The sequence below is a fragment of the Cyprinodon variegatus genome, unplaced genomic scaffold (assembly GCF_000732505.1).
Source record: "Cyprinodon variegatus isolate N-32 unplaced genomic scaffold, C_variegatus-1.0 Scaffold0, whole genome shotgun sequence".
Lineage (NCBI taxonomy): Eukaryota > Metazoa > Chordata > Actinopteri > Cyprinodontiformes > Cyprinodontidae > Cyprinodon > Cyprinodon variegatus.
The window spans coordinates 3,361,432-3,384,256 of record NW_015150453.1 but is presented as its reverse complement, the minus strand read 5'-3'; the positions used below and the strand labels follow the sequence as shown (position 1 = coordinate 3,384,256).

The window sequence follows — 22,825 nt, the reverse complement described above, 5'->3', positions numbered from 1 at the left end:
GATATCGGTTATTGGCTATATGAGTTTTAAAATATCGGCATATCGCCGGGCAAATGCAATGAAATTTGTACTCTCCCGACAATAAAACTTCTTGCCCTGGGCGAACGGGCAATGGTTAATATCAAGCCCTGTACACGGTCTTGGAAATGTAGCTTTACGTGTGCCTGATTGTGTTGAGGCAGCTTTGCGTCTGCTCAGATGTTCACAGACACATGTTACAGAAGTACGTGGCGACTCTCTATAAATTAATGATTATTTATGTGAAGATGAGAAGGTCTTATTTATTTTTAAAAGAATGCATGTCATGGATCGAATATTAAATTCCTTCAGCGTTCTGTGTTTTGATGATTTTTAAAGAGCTCCCTTCTTGAGGGAACACATAAGCCTTGGAGAAATATTCAAAAATGAAAGCTTGTGTAGAAGGTATTTGGCAAGAACGATCTGATTTGTGATCATTCAGTTTAAGTTTTACTTTACAATATTGAGGATAAGTTTAATATTGTTGCCAAGGTTTCAACTATTTTCTCCAGATATTTGAGTAACAAATAAAAGACTTAAATAAGCCAAACATGAATGCTTGGATATTAACTCACCGTTTTATGTTTTTAGCCTCAGCCTAGTACTTAAACCCTGCGGGTTAATGAAGGATACAATCCCTCACTATGATAACACCCATTATTGCTGCAGTTTGGAAATGTATCATGGTTATTCTGTTGAATGTGATTTAAATGTTCTGGACCGTGAATCATTCTCTGATGGTGTTCATAATGTTTTGATAGAAAAAGCTACATTTTCCCATGGCCTTCCCTGGTTACTCCCACTCTTCGCCAGTAATTTCCCACATCTCCCAGAATGACTTTAAGCAACTTCCAGTAGTGCAGGTTTGCTGTGGTTTATGTGGAGCAAGAGCTTACAGAGTAATGGTGAGAAATAAAAATGAGGAATAGAAGCTGAGTGCTCTGCTGTTTAGAACACGAATTAAAGTAACAGGACAGACAGGCTTCATTGCATTTGCTGCAAGCATAATTCAGTTACCTGTTAGTCAGGTTAGTTTTCCATTTTTAAATGTTTTACTTTTTGACATCACCCAAGTACAGATCTCCTGGTGAATAAGCCTGACCATGGAGTGAATTTAATTCTAATATTATTCCAAAGAACAGGTTTCAGAAATAGAAATAAAAAAAGGTAATCCAGAAATGAAAAGCTGAAAAATGTTTTATGAAAGAAAAAAGTTTGGAGTAACTTTGCTATTTTCTATCTTTTTTTAAAATGTATTTATATTTCATATTCTATCTTTTAAAACTATAAGTTTTGTTAAGACATTTTATATTTTCCACTTTTTTCAAATCAGTTTTTTTTTCCCCAGAGAGTATTGCATTCTATTTCAATTACTTGTAAATTACTTACTGCTCCATTCAAGCTCAATAGGTATGCTCACTCTGGACAAATAAAAGTGCAGTTACTAATGTTCATACAACCAATAGAAATGCATCTTTGCTCCTCAATCGAGTCTTATAAGTAAAAAGATGGGGATCTGTAAAAACGCTACTTGAAAAAAATGCATTTCATAAAAACTCAACCTGAAGAAGGGAAATAAAATAAAAATCTCTAAAAATATATATATATATATATATATATATATATATATATATATATATATATATATATATAAATTAAAAAATCTGAGAAAACAATTTTTTTAATTACAAACATGTTCTTTTTAATTTCCATTTACAAAATGCGTTCTTTGCTTGAAACAATAATGGAACAAAATTCACTCCATACATGACTACATGCATGTGGCTCTGTGTTTTAACAACTAAAAGCAGGAAAATATTAACAGTCTTTGTTTTAGGATCAGAGTCCTGGATTGAGAGGAAAAGCACCCCTCACTATCCTCGGCAGGGCCCTCATGTTTGCAGTGAAATCTTCAGCGGCATGCAGCATGACTTGATAATCAGTTACATTTTAAAATTTTTACAAAGTTTGGTATTATTTATATTTCTTATGTCAATGAACTTATTAACTCTTAAGTGTTTGCAGCAACATGCTACATATCTTATCTAAGTCTGTTGTGGAGAGAGTCATCTCTGCCATCTATCTGTTGATAATTTTACGTGGAACATTTCTTAATAAGAAGAAAAACATTACAGACTGTGAGCATCAGATCCTCAGATCTGCTGTAAGACAGGAACTATTAACGTCTACAACAAAATCCACTAGAAGTCTAAACCGTTCCTTTCCATTTGGGATCAAAAGGTGTTTTTAATTTGAATTGAAGTTAATTAGATACTTAGACTTAGGTTGATTAAAAATGATCAACAAGTTGATTCAGGTGTGATTATACCTCTGTTCTTACACACCGAAGGGGATTCTGGACACTTTTTTTAAAGAGACAATAAACCAATGACCGGTAACACTAACTTAATTGTGTCTCGAACTATAGTTCTGTGAACAACCTATAATCACCCACCCCTTTCTGTAGCCTCTTCATCAGGAAGTCTGATCCTCCGGGCTTCTGACCAAGGCCAGGATACTTAGCCTTCAGCTTAGCTTCCTCTGCCTTCACTGGGTTTGCATTCTTCTCCTGCGAGTCCTGAGGATGGAAGCAAAACAAAATTCGTAACGTCTCAGTAAAAAATAAACTTAACCATAAGTAGGTCTGGGTGATATGGCTTAGATCTAATCTCCCATTTTCCTAACAAATCAGATTAATTCATGAAACTCACAGAGTTTCATAATAAAAATGACAAATGACATATTGCTTTCAAAGACTAGCCGTAATTTTTATTATTTCCTCTCCAAGTCGAACTTCACAACAAAATTCAAGCTGTAAAACCTGCTTGTAAAATAATCTTGTTTTACAAAAAATCAATAAATATAACTAACTAAATGTTTGCATCTATTGATATCACACATTAAGCTCCGTTATCAGTTATATGTAAACATTTAAGAACATATGGTAATGAACTGATGTCAGTCTGAGCTATGAAAGTCCAAGGAGGGGATTGGTGGGAAAAAAAAATAAAAATCCAGATTTTTCAAAAATGAAATCTTGACAGACAAACTGTCATTTATTATACAAAAAATAAAAATTGATGAATCGCCCAGCCTTAACTCACATAGGTGGAGATGCAATGATCCTATATCTGGATCGGATATCGGCTCCAGTGTTGACTTTATTAGCTGGATCCAATCCAGTGCACTTTACATGGAACTGTTATTTCTTTATTTTTGTTGCTTATTTGTTAGAAAATAAAATTAAGTAAATGTATGTCTGTATTAATTTGTTAATAGTGATTATGCCAGACCTCAACTGGAATGGCAAGATATGTGATTCATTGTCATTGTGATTCACCCCCAACGGTTGAAATGGGCTGGTATCAGCTGATACACTCATCGCAGGTATCGTATTGGATTTAAAAAAACTGGATCATTACAGCTCTAATATGAAATAATGCCACATAACTGTAGCTTTAATCGCATCGCAATGCTAAGAATTACAGAATATTGTTCTAAAAGAGAAAAAATGAAATTCAAACTTGTGAAAAAGGTGGCCCTATTCCTGCAAAGTGAATTTAAAATGATGACACTGCCTGCTGGAAATAACATGAGTCACACCATTAATGTTCAGTTAAATCACAACTCGATAAGTAACAGCTGAAGAAGAAGTCAAGTCTGCATACAAGCATTTAATAAGTCACTGTCTAAGGCCTGGAGAAGCTTATCCCAAAGAAAACACTTCTCTGTTTGTATCTTTTTTCTACAGATTTTTGCAACACAATGTGAATGTGGTCTTTTTACGGATTTCATGTTTACACCAAAGACTGCTCTCTGACCATTTTTAATACGTTTTGCAAATCTAATTATGTTAATCTATAACAAACAAGTTTTTTTAAGGGTAAAACTTTTTATTCCTTATGTGTGTTTTTTTTTAAATGAAATAATTTCTGTCATTTTTAAAGTATTGTTTCTTTTATGCATTTTTTCCACATATATGTGCACATATATGAATGATACATATGCATACAATGCAAGTGACTGAGGTCCCTGCAGGCTTATAGCTGTAATCCAGGTGCCACTCAAAGTTAAATATTGAGGCCATGAATTCACACCTCACCCCCTCTGACTGAATCCTGCATAGGTTCTACCCATATCTAAAACCTCACAGGGAAAAAAGGGAAGCAGTAAAGTTATCTGGAAGGCATGGGAAAAATGTCCTTTAAGCAATCGTTGCCTGGCAATCTTAGAGGAAGTTGTGGAACTACCTTAATTATGCATCGGTCTGCAGAGCTTGCTGGGTCAGGGATAAAATGTGACTCAGGACACTAGAGCCGATGAACAGATTCCCTTAGGAGGAGGGGTGAGAGTGTGACTCAGTGGATACAGGTTCACTTGGGACTGTGGCATGAAATTTATGAGCTACTATATTTGGTTTTGATGCAGAGAAACGGCAATATCAAACAGTCTTTTTGGTGTGCTTGCCATTAGAGCGTGGAAATGGTGTTTGGAATGCTGCGAAAATCCAGTTTAGCAGCATTTGAGCTTGATTTGACAATTTTACAACATGCAGTTGTTAAAGATGGTATCTGTTCTTATCGCCGGTGCATCAGTCTCAAATTCTGTATTGCAGATGTAAATAATCAGCTACCAAAAACTTTAGCTTTGGGGCTGTTGATATTAGAGGAAGCTTGAGCGTATTTTGAGAAATCTTATTTGATGTTTTCTTCTTTTAATAACCAGTATGTCCAAATTACACGGCCTACAAAATAAAAAAATAAAAAAAGGCTTGCAAGTATGACCAACTGACAGGTATTTTACCACAGGCACAACTAATGTGCAACTCGATTAATAATCGGACAGCGAAAAGCTCTTGGGAAAATTTTTTGAGAATCTGAACCAGATGCTAAAAATAAATGCAACTTAGAAGTATTGGATTGAGTATGAATCAATTAATGAGGATTATTTCAATTAATTGATACAAACCTACATTTTAAAACACTTGCTAAATAAATTAGTCTGATTAATTTCAGTTTATCTAATACTGAAATATTCTTCAACTAATTTATTAGTAAAAAAAAAAATAATTTCTAGTAGAGTACAGACTTTAAAATGCAATTGGTGAAAATCCACCCAATCAGAAGTGTAATAAAGCCAAAACAGGTACAGGAGATATTGATATTTTGCATTGCAGATGAAAAATATGAATTGGTTAATATGTTCCTTCCATAACTCCTTAGATAACATTTCTAAACATTGTTTTTTTATATATACATTTTTGACATTTATGATGCATTTATTTTCTTTTTGTGTAATTTAGGTTCCAACAGTTACTTTTTGAGGTATATTAATATACAACGAATGTCTATTTCTTTAAAGAAATTAAATAAAAATAAAAAATCTCTACTGCGCTATTATTGACATCAAGATAAAAGTTATGGTTAACTGCATGGGTAAAAACTGCAAGTAGTTGTTGTTAATTGTGTGTAATAATAATTCCAACACAAACCTAAATCCAATATGGCTGCCAAATGTTTAGATCTAGGGTTGGCTTAGGAAATAAATGCATGGATTTTGCTCTTTTATTTAAGGTCCCAATAAATCTATCACAGCACATTCTTTATATTATGATTATTTAGGATTTAAAAGCATTAAATACAAAAGAGACTTTTACTGCAAAGAGTAAAATTTTCCCTTTTGATAGTATCACAAAGACTCGCTAAGGCATCCATACAAGACCTTAGACCTTGCTTAATTAGGTCAGGCCTTCCAATATTGCACATATCAGGTTGTTTGGTAGGATTGGATGTCATTAAACGTCTTTAAGCCTTAATTACAAAAGGTTTGGAATTGCACAATAAAAAAAAAGAATATGGGATATAACAATTAAGTTTCCTTTAGAAACTAATACAAAAAGAAAGCCATTTGTTTAAACTTACTGTTGTCTGTAAATACCTTAACAGTAAAACTATCACATTCAACATATCAGTCTGGCTGAATAATGAACAAGTCAGTTTAAACTGGCATTTAATCTGTCAAATAAAAAACAACAAAACCATCAAAGATATTTCAAAGCTGCATTTTTTTTTTTTACAACGTCTTTATAAAATTATCTTTAAAAAATAAGGCATTATTTAGGATCAAATGTGTAAACTGAAACTGAGGGAAATAAATAGTCCCAAGAATTTCAGGTTTGTTTGTTTTGTTTTTTTATACAGCAAGAGTCTTAATTTATAACTTACATAAGCTACATTATATTGGAATAAGACACGAATAAGATAATTTATTACAAAATCTTTTGAGCTGCCAAAGTTAAGGAACTAATCCGCAATCTAGAAACCACTGCGTGTTTAGAGGAAAGTACTTGTATTTGGAGTATACATATAGGTATATTTGTACTTTCTGCTGGTTTTGTTAATGTTTCATGGAAACATTCAGTACAAACCAATGAGGCCTGAGCTGCTGTGGACTCTATCTTCAAGCAATAACACAAGGAAAGAGACACAACAAAGTGACACACAGGCTGGATGTACTGAATCATCTGACAACTAATATATATATATATACATAAACAACTGTCTTATTACAGAGTAAATAATGTATTACGGCTGAACATATTCCTCTGGAAGCTTGGATGCTTCTTATGCGGCTCTTAGCATATTAAACACTTCACTTAAGCTATTTTATCTTAGCTTTATCTCGCTAGTACCCTCCTCGGTCAGCAGTCTACAAACCCACCTGTTTTTCGTCCTCGTACTCCACCTGGGTGTCCGAGTCGAGGTTTTCCGACGACATTGTCTGAGTGCGGTGGGCCAGCAGCTAGCCTCTTTGCCACACAACACAATAGCTTGAACAAACCAGGAGACGTTTGACAATCCTGCACCTAATCCTGATTTTCTAAACACGACAGCTCCCCAACAAAGATGGCGTAACGAGATGCGACGTCATTACATGAGGCAAGGGATGTTTACAGTTGACAAGTACTTTAGCCAATAGGGCGTCAGCATGAGCAGTACTTAGCCAATCAGATATAGCCATTCAGGTTGAGCTATGTGATTGACAGCCAAGAACCCAATGGCTTTTCGATATCATCGGCCGCGGCAATGCGGGGGCCGCGTGACACTGCATCAACGCAAAGTAGATAAGAAGAAAAAAAACTGTTTTCAGTTTGGTTTAACATATACAATTGAACATATATGTTAAACTTAATTTAAATGTAATTTTTGGCCCATAAAAAATTATATTCCTAGCACAGCAAGCTGTTTGTGCTGTTGTGCTGTTATTCCTGCTCTGTGATTGGCTGCTTACGGCGACCCCTTTACGTCTTTACGTCTTTAATTTTAACGTTTGCGGTTGATTAAACTTCTGATTGTGAGGGACTGCCGAAGGTAATAGTTAAACGTAACGGTTTATTGCTTTCATTTGAATTTAATGAATTTCTCTATTTTTTTAAATAGTTTTAGCTTTATTATTTTGGAGGCGATCCTCAAAAAACATAAAAAGTTGAAATAACTGAATAAAATTAGCTAGCTAACATAATGACAAGCCATTTTTTGTCACTTCAATATATTCTCTGAGATTGCTTTCTTTATCTTTGCAGATTTGTATTTTGTGTTTTATAACATCTTTCTCAATCAATGGCCAGTGTTCAGCGAGTAAGACCTTCGCAGGTAATTTTATTTAGATTGTTGTTTTTTATCACCTATGGATTATAAATGTTCTCATTACAGTTGGGTTGGATTGAACTATATTAAAGAGGACAATCACTCAACACAATTTATCTTTGTACAGTGATGAAAGTAAGTATTTGAACAGCCTGCTATTTTGCAACTTCTCCCACTTAGAAATCATGGAGTGGTCTGAAATTGTCATGGTAGGTTCATGTCTACTTTGAGAGACATAATCTAGAAATAAATTTTAAAAACTCCAGAAATCAAGATATAGGATTTTTTTTTTTTAGCTATTTATTTGTATGATACAGCTGTAAATAAGAATTTGAACACCTGTCGATCAAATCGAATTCTGACACCCAAGACCTGTTATTCTGACTTCAAAATGTCCACCTCCACTCCATTTATTATCCTCAATAAGATGCACCTGTTTGAGGTCATTAGCTGCACAAAGATGCCCCATACAATCAGCAAGAATTCAACTTTGATTTCTAAATGGGAGAACCTGCAAAATAGCAGCATGTTCAAATACTTATTTTCCCTCACTGTATATCTCTTGTTTTAGATTAAAAAAACAACAACTGAATGTTGGAACTGTAACTATATAGTCATATGTTTACATCACTTTTTTTCATCAAAATGTTTTTATCACTGCTGCTTACCTTATCATGGCTGCACTTTAAAAAATGAAATAGTCCAGAGAGCTGAACTTAACGAATTGTCTTTTTGTTTACACTTGTGTATGCAAAATGACAAAATAAAATCCGTCTAAGTTTCAAAGTAAATGTCTCTGTCATTAAATCAACAATATATAATATGGATAATGATCAATATTCGTGGTATGTTTCAGAAGAAATCTTTCAAACCAAAATGAGTTACAATTTTATATTTGCTTCATGTATTTTCTATATGGCTATATATCAAGTGTACCTTTATTGACTCCAATCCTCTTTGGCAATTTTCTATTATATATTTTACCTATGTAATAAAAATGTCACTATATTTTAAACTTTAAGAGTAATCGTACTATAATCAGTTGTAGTAGACCAAAAAGTAGTGATCATGATTTTTACTAATGTTCAACAACCCTTCAGTGTGTTTTGTATTTTACCAAACAAATAGAAAAATTGGAGCATTAATTTTAAATGTTTAAAATTCTGACTGCATAGTGTTGCAGTTTATATTGTTGCCTTGTAACAGGAAGGTTTTTGGTTTGAATCCATGTGACTTAGAGCGTATAAACTCCTTGTCTTTTGTCTTGTTTACTCCGGGTTGTCCCTCCCACAGTCTAGAAACATGCCTAATAGGTTGTTAGGTGGCTTTAAATTGTCCTGAGGTGTGTGTACATGGTTGTATGTCTCAGTGATAGACATGCTACCTGTATAGGGTGTACCCTGCTTTCAACCCAACAATGGAAAAGTCACACCCCTCCCCATGATTCTGGTTATTTTGAAAATATTAACCGTGCACAACTAAAACTTCTTAAAGTCTAAAGCCTATTTGTCTCACTCCTGCAGGCTATCCAGCTGCTGCCTAATGAGGTTGTCTCTGAGCAACAGTCAGTTGCTGCTGTAAAGAAGCTTCTAGCCATCGCTGTTTCCAGCATCACATACCTCAGGGGGATATTCCCAGGCAGAGCCTATGGGACCAAATATCTTGACGGTAAGAACACATATCGTTCTGAAACGATTGATCGGATCAATTTTGATTAATCAGTTATTAGAATAATTTTCAACAGTTTTTTTAATTAAAATCAAATCATTACCTTGAGTAATGGTGCAGAGTCTAAAACAGGCCATTTGCTGAAAGAATGGTCTTCTTAAATAAGCAATTAAGAAAACGCTTCAGACAAAAGGTATAAACATTTATAAACATAGAATATATACAATTTAAGATTACATTTTTTATTTATGCTTTTATATAATTAAGTGTGTGAATGTGCATTTTTTACATATTTAGATTTTTGCAATTAATTTAAAGTATTCTGTAAAAGGTTTTTTTATATAGTCTCAATTTTGTTTGATTATGTAGAAGCATGAATTCATTAAAATAATGTAAATGAATTAGTTAATTGAAAAACATATTCAATACATTAATGGATTTCTATAATCAAAAATGTTCTTCCCTCTACTGTTGCCCTTTTTTTTTTTTTTTGCAGATCAGAAAGTGATGATCCTGAAAGAGGACCACAACTGTCCAGGAACTTCTCACATACTCAAGTGGTAAACTGCACTGACTCCACTCAGATGCACTGATTAACTAAATGTACCGGTACCTAACTGTGAGCATGTTAAAAGAGAGGGTTTGAGTGACAATACACTTCATTGTTGCACTTTTAAGAGATTATATTTCATATATTTCTGGTGCTACTTTAAAATAGAGCCAATGACTCAGATATTCAACCTTTTTAAATTTTTTGTAAATAAATAGTGTTTCATTCTTCCAGGATGGCGGGTTGTTTTGATGCCATCGAGAAGAAATATGTAAGTCTTGTTTCAGCTTTGAACCCACAGAGAGATCATTTGATTTAGTAATTATTAGGGCTGGGTAAAAAAATTGATTTAATCGATTTTGAATCGATTCCTTTACATTTTTGCAAAATCGATGTCTAGGTAATAAGATAGATTCATTTTATAGTGACCCGCGTGACGTTCACATTCAAATAAGCAGGAAAGATGCACTCAAGATTACTTCAAGCCAGACAGCTGCCCAATACCCTATAGGTTGACATTAACAAATGGGGGCTGACCAGAAAACACCCTGTAGTTATTACAGACAACACTGCAAATATGGTTTGTGCACTGAAGATATTGCAGCTCATGCATGTCTGCTGTGTCACATCTGCTTGCTCGAGTGAGGCTTCTCTTTTTCACTTTTCACAAACAAGTTTGCACTTATGAGACAGTTTTGTTCATATCTCATGTTTAAACTGTCTGATTTACAAGTTTGCACTTTGTATTTAATCTGACAGGAAAAATAAAACACGTGAATATTTTGAAACACAGTTGAACCACTTTCATTATTGTAAAAACAGATTGAATCGAAATTAATCGATTTAGAACTGTATGAATCAAAATCGAATCGATTAAGGACTTTGATGAAAATACCCAGCCCTAGTAATTATGGAAGATGTAGAATAAATTATTCTTTTTCAACATAGTATGTCTTCCTTATTAAGCTAATGTGATCAAATTTGTCCTGGTTTATGTTCTTATTCAGCTGAGGGTCGTCATAATGTCTGTAAGTATTAGTAACCATCTCTACAGATTTGAGAAAATAAGTATCAAACTGCAACGCCAATCCAAGTGTCACTGTATTATTTCTTCTCTATTGAAAAAAATTAATTTGGGCTTTTAAAAATTATGTACAGTCTAATCCATGTATTTTTTTATTTTTTTTGTAGCTCTTTACTGACCCAAGCAACCCCCAGGTATTGGTCTAAGTGCGACTGTTCATCATTATTTTGTATTTTTTTTGTAACCTATAACCTTTTGCCTATAGAGAGTGACTGAGTGTTACAAGTTTAGGATCCAATACGCCCCTGAAGGAACAAATGTGGATTTTGAAAGGTATTTTTATGCCTGAATGTTTGGCTACTCTGATAGTAAAGGAGTGCACACATTTTACCTCACAGAAAGTTTGTGTGTGTTTGTCTGCCTGTGTACACGATAATTTGAAAAGTTATGAATGGATTTTAGTGGATTTTTTATCAGAGCTGTGCCTCATGCCAAGGAGAAATCCAAAACATTTTGACAATGATCCAGATCATAATTACATTCTGGATTTTAAAAGATTCTGGGAGATGGTGATGTAGGGAGTAAAACAAGCAGTTCCCACCTAAACCAGAGGGTGGCAGCAATGATTATTGACATTCTCAGCATCAGACTTCAGAAATCATGATCCAGACCTGCAAGTTTTAGCTATAGGTGTAGGTAACAATATGAGGCAATATTTGCTGCTTGGCAGAGGTCTGGTCTGAGTGCTTTTCTAGTTTAAATCTGTTTTCAATTTTAATGTGATATCAGTAATATGACCTTTAATGCAGTTCCATCCCCCAAAACATGATGTTTTGGGGGATGAAACAAGGTGAGAATAAATCATAGCCTTGAAATAAACAGGTTGAGGTCCTCACAGGCATAATAAAAACTTAATCAAACACTTCAACGGCTTCAAGTTTTAATACATTTTTAACAATGCTGCAATTTAGGGCTGCAACTAACGATTTTTTTGCAAATCAATTAATCTGTCAATTATTTTTATGATTAATCATTTAATAATCTGAAAGCCAAAGATTCTTTAAAGAAGATTTTTTTATGAAATTAAAGCAGGTGAAACACAAACTTTTACTTAAGGAGTTCTAGATAGAGCATATTGACAGATGAATTTTTTTATGTTTTTACAATTTTGATATAATTACTGCTCTAAGTGGGTTGCTCTTTCAGCTAAGGACATGATTTAGAGTCTCCAGTTAACAATGAATCGATTACTAAATTAGTTGACGATTACTTCAATAATCGATTAATCATGATTAATCCGATTAATTGTTTCATCCCTTCTGCATTTACAATATTGAACCAACTACTTGACAAGCGGTTGAAGTGATGAATTTATTAACTTTAACAATTGGTCCAGGCTCTCTGTGTGTTCTTCCTCCTCATTAGTAAAACCAATGAGAAGTTTTCCATGATGTCTGTGGGAACTACCAAAAAAGCAAGCATCTTACTGGTGAGGAAACTTTACACGCTGATGCAGAACCTGGGTCCTCTGCCAGAAAACGTCTGCCTCAACATGAAGCTGGCCTACTATGACGATGGTGAGAGAAAATCTTCCAGTTCAGTTTGATAAGAATCTAATTTAGCTGTTTTAAGCTGGTGAAGTTTTAGGGTCTTTGTTGCCTAGATGTTAATGTTTTGATTTTGTACTTGTTGGTTTCAGTGTTGATCTAATCAGAGTGGTGTTTTACTCCAGATTAATGTTGGACGATTAGATGAATCCATCGACAATTGACTCAGCCCTTCAACGACCGTGTTTTAAGCAATTTCATTGTTTCTTTTCTTGATCTATGGGCTAATACAAGGGCCTACAACAACAAAAAACAAACAAACAAAGAATGCTGTTTTTATTCTTACATACAAATTCTAGGGATGCACGATATTGGGATTTTGGCCGATATCCGATATGCCGATATTTTAAACCTCATGTAGCCGATAACCGATACCGATACCGATGTTAAAGCTGGACAAAAATAAGTAGTCATTGAAAATAGCAGTTTTGTTATCCATTTTTGACACTTTGAAAAATAATAAACTCAAATATATTTTCATATGCTGATATCAAATTGATTTTTAAAAACACGGTATCGATCTATTTTACTTTCAAAATCTCGTGAAATTTCATCGTTCTGTTACAAACTCTCGTGATATTTTGCAAATTCTTGTGAGATTTTGTTAGTAAAATAGATCGATACCGTGTCAATATATCAACATATAAAAATATGGCAAAATTTTGTGAATTTTCGGCGGATTTCGTAGCATAACGATGACATATAGCAATATTTCATTAGTAAAAGAGATTGATATGGTGTTTTTAAATGGCAATAATCAGCATATGAAGATATTGTGATATTTTAATGTATCAATATTTTTTCCCTCGTCTTTAGAAGTTTTTAAGTCTGTAAAAAAGAAGTTTCTGAGGAAGAAGAAGAAGTAGTAGTATTTTTTTTTTTTTAGACTTTAGAAACTCAGAAGCTGATCAAATATCGGGCTAAATATCGGTGGGGTGGCCGATGTCCGATATTCAGTTTTAAGGCTGATACAGGCCGATACCGATAGGGGGGTGATTATATTGTGCATCCCTAACAAATTCTTTTCAACTGCAGCTTTTTTTCCCCAGTACCACAATTCAGCAGCAGTTTATCTACTTAAACTTGACACAAAAAAAAAGAAAGAACTGATCCAAACAATAGACAAGTAGTTTTTTTTTTTTTTTTTTCTAACAGCCCAACCGAACCAGAGAGTTTTTCTCTCTGTGTTCGCTCCATGCGCTCCGTCCTTTACGGATTTGAATTTATCACAACAAATACAAAATTAAACAAAAAAATAAATAAAAGGAAAATTCACGAAATGAACATTTCCACTTGTGAATTTTTGCTTTCCATAAAAAAAAAAAAAAAAAATTTCACATTTAGATATACAAATTAAAAATTTATGTTTCATAACATGGCAACTGGAAAAGAGTAAACCATTCCCACTGGACAAAACCTATAAACTTTTGACAAGAAAACAAGCATGTTTACCTTATTGGGTTTCAGTTGTGGTTGTTAACAATATTACCAGTGGTGCAGAAGACACGCTTTGAAGCTATGCTTGTCTTTGCCCACAAAGTCACTTGCCTTAATATATCGTACATTGCCATTTGCTGGACTGATAAATATAGGTTGGAACTTTTTACATATCACCCAACCTTACTACAGATAGCAGAGTCTGAATTTTCTGTAGTGTTGCGCTAATGCCATTTTTTGGCCCCGATACCTGGCTTTGCAGTATTGGCCGATACCGATACCATACGTATACCATCTGTTTTAAATTGATGTGTATGTGTATATATGAAGAACTGCATACTACTTGGATGTAAAACAATTGCCATCATGGCTTTGTCAAGCTGCTGCCTACCTTTGTGAAGCAGGAAAAACACTAATACAAAGTGAATCTAGAAGAAATTTTTATTGCCTGCCTGGAATGGGTGACAACAGTGGAAGAAACTTTTGGCTCTCAAAATGGTATCGGTGCCCTATTTGTTGGTACTCGCCAATACCAATGCCACCATTTTAGTGCTGGATTGATGCCTCGTCCGATACTGGTATTGATGCAACACTGATTTTCACTCCCAGATACAGCATCAGTTTTGTCTGTCTTCTTACTGAAAATACTGAAAATGTTCTTTTTATTCTGAAATAAAGGAGCCACAGGTCACCAACAATGTGAACCTTCCTAATCATTTCCCCTCTTGTCACAGTTTCCCATTATTGATTTGTGGTGCAGAGAATAATGTTTCTATATGGAGTATACCTTTAATGAACAATGCTTCTCTCCTTGCTAGAAGACAGACAAGTAGACAAGGGGAGTAGTTAGTTGATTGCAATCTACAAATATTGCACTAGATGGCAGTAGATCCTTTAATCCAAGAGAATCAGTCTTAGATCATTTAACATCAGGCTTTGAGCAGTGTTAAAGATTATATTAGTGTGTTAAAACCTTTTTTGTTTCATTGTCCTTGAATAACTAACCTGTATTTACGAGTTATTTTGTTATTTTTCCTTCGTAAAGTCACTCCTCAGGACTACCAACCTCCAGGTTTCCAAGAGGCTGAAGAAACCACACTAGTGTTTGAGCAGGAACCTGTCACACTGACCTTTGGCAAAGTTGAAACCCCCTACCACTGTTTGAAGTTTGACATGGCCACAGAGAAACACAGACTGGAACAGGTGAAGCAATTGATAGTAAACTAGCTTTGTAAAAAATACTTATTTTAGCATTGTTGTTTTTTTTTTATTTGTCATGCAAACTGATTCCTCCAAGTGTTTTCTATCTGCAGGTTAAAGAGGGTGTTTCTGTGAATAAAAAATGGATTCTGGAGATTGAAGACCCAATCAACCTTACACAGGTTCGTCCAACAGTGACATCTTTAAAAACGATAACAAAATTAGGCAGAGGGGCCTTGGGATTCCTGTGAGGACTCGAACTTCCATGCAGTCAGAGTCCTTCCTCTCTGCCTTAGTTTGCTTATTGAGAAAACAGACATGGAGTCTGTTAGTTCAGTTAGTTGTTTAAAAGTTGAAATCTTGCAAAAATGGCCATCCACTGTTTTATTACTGTATGTTTATTAACTGCTTGTGACTTCACTGTTCAACGTGTTTTAATGTTTAGAGTCCTGATCTCAAACTAGTGGAGGAGTCTGAGAACTTCACTACAGACATGGATAACACAGGTAATAGTACAAAGTGACATCTATTTAAAAACCCTTAAAATTAGAAGTTAAGTTATTCAAAAAAGATTTAAGATCCAGCAATGGAAAATAAATTAAAGGTTCACTTACTCATTGGTGGTCTCAACTGGTCTTAATTTAATGATGGTTAAAGAACTTAATGAGCCATTGTAATTTGCAAGGCTGACTGTTCACACAGTGTAAACAATTTTAAAACATTCTTCAATTAATAATCCAGCAATGGGTGGTAAAATATTATTATTATACTTTGGCACCTAAATATAGTTTGATTAAGGAAGAGGGAAACATTTGATGGATAAAATAAAAAACTCCTTTAAAATATATATGATGTTTCTGAGCTAATTTGAATGAAAAAATAATGCATCCTTTTCTTGCATTAACTTAAGCAAATTCAGTTACTTTAACACAATTGTTTCATGTCCTACGCTGCTAACATGAAATAATAGTACTTAAGTAGATGCAAAAAAAACAATGCATCAGTTTTCTTCAGTGTGGAAAGAAAGGAGCATTTTACACATCAACCTTTAACTTCTAAAAAGGGAATTAAGATAACATGGAATCTCTCTGATATTTATTGTATCATAATATTGGTGGTTATGATGTCACATTTTCCTGTTTTGCACCTAGACTGTACTAGTGGCAGCATGAAAGCATGGAGTGTAAACAATATTAGGCTTATAATATTGTATTACAATAGGGCTTTTTAGTTGTGCTGCTGCATGCAATGAGTTTTACAGAAGCTCTTGTACAGGTAAAAGAAAAACCATAGAGATGAGTTTGAAGTTGATAACCATGTTTTTGTAATGGAACTACGTAGCTGCTAATCAGATTAATGACTATATAGTATGCAGTCATTAAATTAATAATCACATAAAAGGAATAGAGTACTCTTTGGACACAATTTCCTTTTATCGGAAATTGGATTTGGTGAAAAGACTATCAAGGGCCATGCATCAAGGGATACCAAACCATTTTTGTTGATGATACTTTATGTCACATGTTCAGGCAAACTTGGATAGAACTTAAGAGTCAAAACTTACGATTTTATTTTTAAAAAACTAACCTTGTTATAGAAATGGGCTGTTTTGATCAGGGCATATAAAAATTAGGTAAATCAAAGGTTTTTACCCCCAAGTCTATTTTTGACCTTCCATAAAAAAAAGAGCCCAAATAATAATAATAATATAAGTAAACAACTCAAAGAAGGGAGTTTGTCAAATACCGGTATTTACATTTTCCTGAATCACTGATCCTATAAATGTTATTTACCACCTTATTGGGTAAAGTACCTGCAATTCCATTTGTACAGGGATGTTTTTGTTAGAGCCTATACATTGAACACAACATACCTTTGTTATCCTGTATAATGATACCGGTTATTTAGCAGGGGTTGTAATAATGACTGCAGTTAAAAGTTGAAAAAAAAAAAAGGAAAATGTTTACCTTAAGTTAAAACAGTAACTTGTATTTTTTTTCAACTGTAGAGATCCAATTGTGCATTGATAAGGAGGAAGAAGAAGAGAAGGAAAGTGGTGAGGATGTCCCCGAGGTATGTTTGTTCCTCCTGACCGAGACTTCATCCACATGTTATGTATGTTGCATCACATGAAATTCAATTCTAATTGTTTCCTATTTAGTGCAAATCAGTAAAAAAAAACAAAAAAAAACAACACAATATTAATAATAATAATAATAATACATTTTATTTATAAAGGCGCCTTTCTGGACACTCAAGGTCACCGTACAAAAGCATAAAAAAGTGTCAGAAAAATAAAAATAATAATATTTATATATTATATTAGACAAAAGACATCACTGAAAAGGATCTTAAAGCAGCTGTGTCTTTAATGTGGATGTTGGACCCCCCTTCCCCTAGTGGGTCCAGGAGGTACTAAGGGGGATCAGGACATTTTTCTGTTACCTAAGAGACCTGGAACATCAATAATGTCGCTTAAAGGGGAATTTCGTTTTTTTTACATTTGGCCCTTGATTTTACGTTATTACATCATGTTCTACTCACCTATATAAGTTTTGTGTCATTTGGAGCTGTTCTGCAGATATTCCGTTAGGTTATATCCAGGTAACGTCTTCCTATGGGTGAACGACTTGAAGGCACAAACTAAACTGTTCATAATTTATTCTTTATGGTACACCAGCAGTTTTTGTTTTTTCTTTTTCAAAAAAAAAACTTTATTTAACCAATGTACATTACACCAGGCGCCTACGCTCTACCTCTTATATTTAGACATCTTCCAGGCATGTGAGTAAAACTAGCAGCAGTTCAGCGGACAGGATGATTGAACGGTAGCCGGCGCACACGGGGGTGACGTCATACAAACGCTGCTTTGTTTTTAAAAAATAGAAATATAAAAAATATAACCGTGGATGTTTGGGGGACAGTTCGCCTACATGTTATGAATGCTGGCGTACCATAAAGAATAAAATTATGAACAGTTCAGTTTGTGTCTTCAACTCTTTGCCCATAGGAAGACGTTACCTGGATATAACCTAACGGAATATCTTCAGAACGGCTCCAAATAACACAAAACATATGGGTGAGTAGAACATGATGTAATAAGGTAAAATCAAGGGCCAAATGTAAAAAAAGCTGTTCCCCTTTACACTAAAAAAATCATAAAATTATTTTATGGGCCTCTTTTACACAAGTACCAAAAATCTTAACACATGAGAACTATGGAGTTATTTTTATTTTAATGTGTGTATTCATTCAGAAATTGGTACTAAAACATGTTTGGCTTATCAGGTTAAATCTTTGTCCTTAGCATCTCAGCCCCCGACTCAGGGGCACAGGTCCACAGTGGTCAGTAATCTACTTAAAACAAGTGAATATTCAGGTTTCTGTTACTCTTTACCAGCTAGTTAGTGGGTTAAAACATTCAGGGAATTTTCAGGGTTAGAAACCTTCCAGGTAACACTGGACATTAACACGAACAAACTGGTTAAGTAAAATGTTGAAGGTTGACACATCACAGGGATTTTCATGGAAACTTTTTGGAAATAATAATTTTTCTTTAAATTGCATGTGTAGTTATCATCGATGTTAATCACATACAAAAAGTAAGCTGCCTTTTGCAGTGGTTCAAAGGCCGACCTCTACATGTAATCTGCATTCCTCACATGATGACTTCTAGAGGCCTGGACTATTGAGGGTTTGTTAATGTGTACAAGGCTACTGGCTACTTACTATGTTAGCACTTCTGGATAAACATTTTAGAGAATCTTAAGTCCTGACCACACCGAATCAAATTATGCACACAGAAAATCTTGTTGGATGACGTTGTGGCGTTTAGCGCTCATTAAGAGTCAATTGGGATGATCACAGCCGACACTTTTTCTGCAAGAGGTTTTTTGTAGCTCTGACTATGACAGACCCCAGGTCTATTTTAGTCGGACTATGCATCAATTCAATTGCAATTCCATGGGTCTGACACACAGGTGTCAAACTGGTTCCAGAAAGGGCCTTGTGGCTGCAGGTTTTCTTTCCAACCAAGCAATAGCACACCAGACTCCAGTCATCTCATCAAGTGAGTCCAATCTGAACATGATGACTTGATGAGATGAATGGAGTCTGGTGTGCTATTGCTTGGTTGGAAAGAAGACCTGCAGCCACACGGCCCTTTCTGGAACCAGTTTGACACCCCTGGTCTAACAAGAAGAGAGAAGCGGTTACAAAGTAAAACACGTGCAATTTGGGGGGAAACTACGAAATAAAATCTGTCAATCGAACGTGAAAACAGTTTTGGAGTTGCACAGCACATATATAGCATGTGGGACTGACTCGTGCAAAAACAGTCAATGACACATTAAAAAATGAATACCTTACCCATGATAGGAGTTCAGGAGGAGACAAAACGGATAAAGTAGTGATCTTATTTGAGCCTTGCAACAAAAAAAACCAAGGGACAGAAAGCTCAGTTTATCACTTTCCTTGAGAAAAAATTAACTTCAACAAACTTCAGGAGGACAGAAAAAAGGTATAGTAAATAGTGATCTTCTATGAAAAAATAAATAAATAAGGGACAGAGAGTGTAGGTAAGGACAGCTTATCACTCTCCCCTGTTTATGACTAAATAAAAAATAAAACAAAAACTTAAACTTCCCAGATTTCTCCCTGAGAATCACCTCTCACCACCTTAGCCGGAATATAAACCGTCCCACAGCGTTTATTGCTGTGTTTTCCTTTTGGTTAAACGTAGTTCTCATGATGTTTTTTAATATTGGCCAATAACAATCCTCTATCTGTTCCAGTTTAAGAGATGATACACAGACTCATGAAGTGGGGCTTTGCTTTATAGCTGCACCGGCTGTTTTTTATTTTTTATTTATATTTAATAACTTTTTATAATGTCCCTGTCAAATAAGATTCAATTTGTGTGGGACAGAAACAGGATTGAGAAAAACTCTGCATATATCTTCTCATCCTACCTAGTCGGAGCCTCTTTATATGCAGTCAGTATGACATGTGAAAAAGAAAAAAAACACAAATCGAAGATTAAAAACAACCGGTGTGATCCGGCCTTTATTGGATTAGCTACATCAGATGTGTTTTTGTTTTTCTGCTGCCTCTTTTGAAATATTTTCTCAGTAATTTGTTTGAAAAAAAAAATCTCAAATGCAACAGTTGGTTTAGGGGTATTTGACACATCCATTCATCCATCCATCCATCCATTTTCTGACACGCTTTATTCCAAGCTGGGTTGCAAGGGGTGCTTTGACACAAAGGAAGTGTTTTATATGGGTATATATACTCAACATGACTTTTTGTTAAATAAAAAAATTATTATTCAATAAAAAACTGTCATGATGTTACAAAGTTCAGACCCAAATGCAGATAACCGAACAGAGAGACCAGGGAAAAGGTTTAACGGGTTTTATTGAAGAAGTTTAGCAGAGGGAGAAGTGTTGCTCTGAACACTGCTCAACCAGAACTGTAAAGTGAGGGGAAGACACAGCGGTTAGTTCAGGCTCAGTGGGGAATTTGACTCGTGAACTTTGAGAAGAGGATTTGGTTACCGACTCACGTTTCCAGAGAAGTTGTTGAATCCTTGACTCCTGTCTGCGTGCCGTGGTTCCAGTGTTTGTCTGATTCGGTGGAGAGCAGAACAAGTTTTATCCAGAATGCGGTTGATAGTTGGTGAACGGAGAAACTGACGCTCAGTTGAAGCTCAGTTGATCCTTCCAGGGAGTGAAGGTCCGAGAAATCCAGTTTCCAGGATGACTTCCTGCCGAGAGGCAAAGACAAAAACAAAGTTAAACTCAGGTTGACAAAAAGCTCAGCTTGACTCAGCAAAAACTAAGCTTGGCTAGAGTACCCTAAACTGGCAAGTAGTGACAGTCAACAGCTTAAGAACACTTCGTTTAACGAGGAAACCATCAGCAGGTGTGTGAGGAGGCGGACCAGAACCAGGCGCCTCCTGGTGGATGAAGGGAGACAAACACAGAAACACAAACACAAAAACAGGAGTCCTGACAAAAACAAACAACTTAGTGAGGTTTGGAGATGTAAAAATATTTATTGAGTTAATTTGTACTGCTGCTTGTGTATAATAACAGATCTACTATACATTTTTGGAAATTATATGGATAGTTTTAGTTAACCCGCACTCACAGCTCATATATCTTATTCCTATCTCAGTTTTCCTATTGAAAGTTCATGAAATACACAAATTACCGAGTTGTGTACAATCAGTCCTTCGACCAACACTTATTCTGAGTTGAACAGCACTGCAGCTTGTTCTTTAACGCTTCACAGATGGATCTTTGACCTTCCTTAATGGTCTCTCTGGATCCTACTTAGATCCTCCCCTAAACTCTCTTTAGCAAACTCATTATTCCTATAGGACTACGGTTTGCAGGCTGAGGCAGCCATGAAAAACAGCTGCTTTTGTATCTTCAGAACCATTTTTGTTTTGATTTGGCAGAATATGTTGGACTAATATCATCGTTCAATATTAGTGTCCATTCTTAGTTTTTTCAAATTAAAGATCCTGAAGAGCTCATGATGCTAAGTGCTTTAACGCAGCGTGGATCTTCCATTGTGCCTCACAGTAGGAATGAATGGTTTTCCGTATATTCATCTGTTCTCCTCCTGAGATCCGTTCCCTTTGTGATGTGTCACCTCACATTTGCACCTTGAATCTGTGAAATATCAACATTTCTAAGCACTGTTTTGCTTTTCAAAGTCTTTATATATATTAAATTATGTTTATCATAAATGTTAATGTTCGCTCAAGGATTTGTAATGAGAATGATTATTTTATTTCCCACAGAATCAATTTACTTAAATGAATGATAAAATTTTTTCTAATTTCCTTTGTCTGATATGATGCTTTAGTAGCAACAGATGATGGATGTTTTTAAAAATGTTAGCATCTGTGTGGGCAGGAGACAAACGTTACCATGAAAAGGAAGCAGTCGACCAGAATCAAGGAGAAGATGGTGAGAGCAAAAATCATTTAACATTGATTTTATGAAGAAGCAAATAATTTACTGTGATTATGAAGTCTAGAAAGTAGCTAACACAGAGCCCTCTGCTGTTTTCAGGTTTCCCAGTATGACCTCGTCAGCAGCCAGGAGCCATCTGCCCCTGGAACCATTAAGAAGCGCAGGTTCAGCGAGCCTAAAAGTGACTATTGATCTCAGTGCAAATAAGGCACTTTGTTAAATTAAAGTCTTGTTGTTTTTTTTCATTTCCATAACAAGCTGTAGAGTTCGTTTTTAAGACGATCAACACCAGTTTGTTTATGAACATGGTTTGGAATAATTTTATAGTTAAGACTTTAAGGCAGTTAAGTATGAATTGTTTTAGCTTGTTTAATGGTCCTATGGGCTTATTTGTGTTGCATTTATGATTCTGTAATACTTAAGAACAAACCTGGGCAGCAAAAACTTCTTGGTGAATTTCTGATTACTCATTAAAGCTGAATGTCTGTAAAATGAACAGCAAATGTTAATAAAATACGTTTCAACACTGTTCCTAGTTTTATTTTATGCCAAACAAATAATATATAAGGAAACTGAAGTAAAAAATCTAAGAGTCTGTGAACACAAAAGCCTTATATCTTAAATATTGTCCACAAATCTGTTTTAATCTGTATTAGAGATGACTTCCCTTTTGCCAGGATAAATTT

General features: G+C 34.9%; 2 protein-coding genes across 2 annotated transcripts in view; one reads left to right on the top strand and one right to left on the bottom strand.

The window, feature by feature from the left end:
• LOC107084689 (alpha-endosulfine) overlaps positions 1–6,922 on the bottom strand; it is an 11,641-nt gene extending 4,719 nt beyond the window's left edge. The window contains exons 1-2 of the mRNA XM_015374666.1: positions 6,739–6,922; positions 2,474–2,596 (exon numbers count right to left, since the gene is read on the bottom strand). Coding sequence (XP_015230152.1) covers positions 2,474–2,596; positions 6,739–6,795 — 180 coding nt within the window. The 5' untranslated portion in view covers positions 6,796–6,922. The remainder of the gene's footprint in view (positions 1–2,473; positions 2,597–6,738) is intronic.
• LOC107084514 (HORMA domain-containing protein 1-like) overlaps positions 1–22,568 on the top strand; it is a 47,388-nt gene extending 24,820 nt beyond the window's left edge. The window contains exons 2-14 of the mRNA XM_015374430.1: positions 9,188–9,332; positions 9,829–9,892; positions 10,117–10,153; positions 10,890–10,910; positions 11,074–11,100; positions 11,172–11,239; positions 12,332–12,483; positions 14,996–15,153; positions 15,264–15,332; positions 15,596–15,656; positions 17,159–17,223; positions 22,080–22,133; positions 22,239–22,568. Coding sequence (XP_015229916.1) covers positions 9,840–9,892; positions 10,117–10,153; positions 10,890–10,910; positions 11,074–11,100; positions 11,172–11,239; positions 12,332–12,483; positions 14,996–15,153; positions 15,264–15,332; positions 15,596–15,656; positions 17,159–17,223; positions 22,080–22,133; positions 22,239–22,331 — 858 coding nt within the window. The 5' untranslated portion in view covers positions 9,188–9,332; positions 9,829–9,839 and the 3' untranslated portion in view covers positions 22,332–22,568. The remainder of the gene's footprint in view (positions 1–9,187; positions 9,333–9,828; positions 9,893–10,116; positions 10,154–10,889; positions 10,911–11,073; positions 11,101–11,171; positions 11,240–12,331; positions 12,484–14,995; positions 15,154–15,263; positions 15,333–15,595; positions 15,657–17,158; positions 17,224–22,079; positions 22,134–22,238) is intronic.
• The last annotated feature ends 257 nt before the right edge of the window (positions 22,569–22,825 follow it).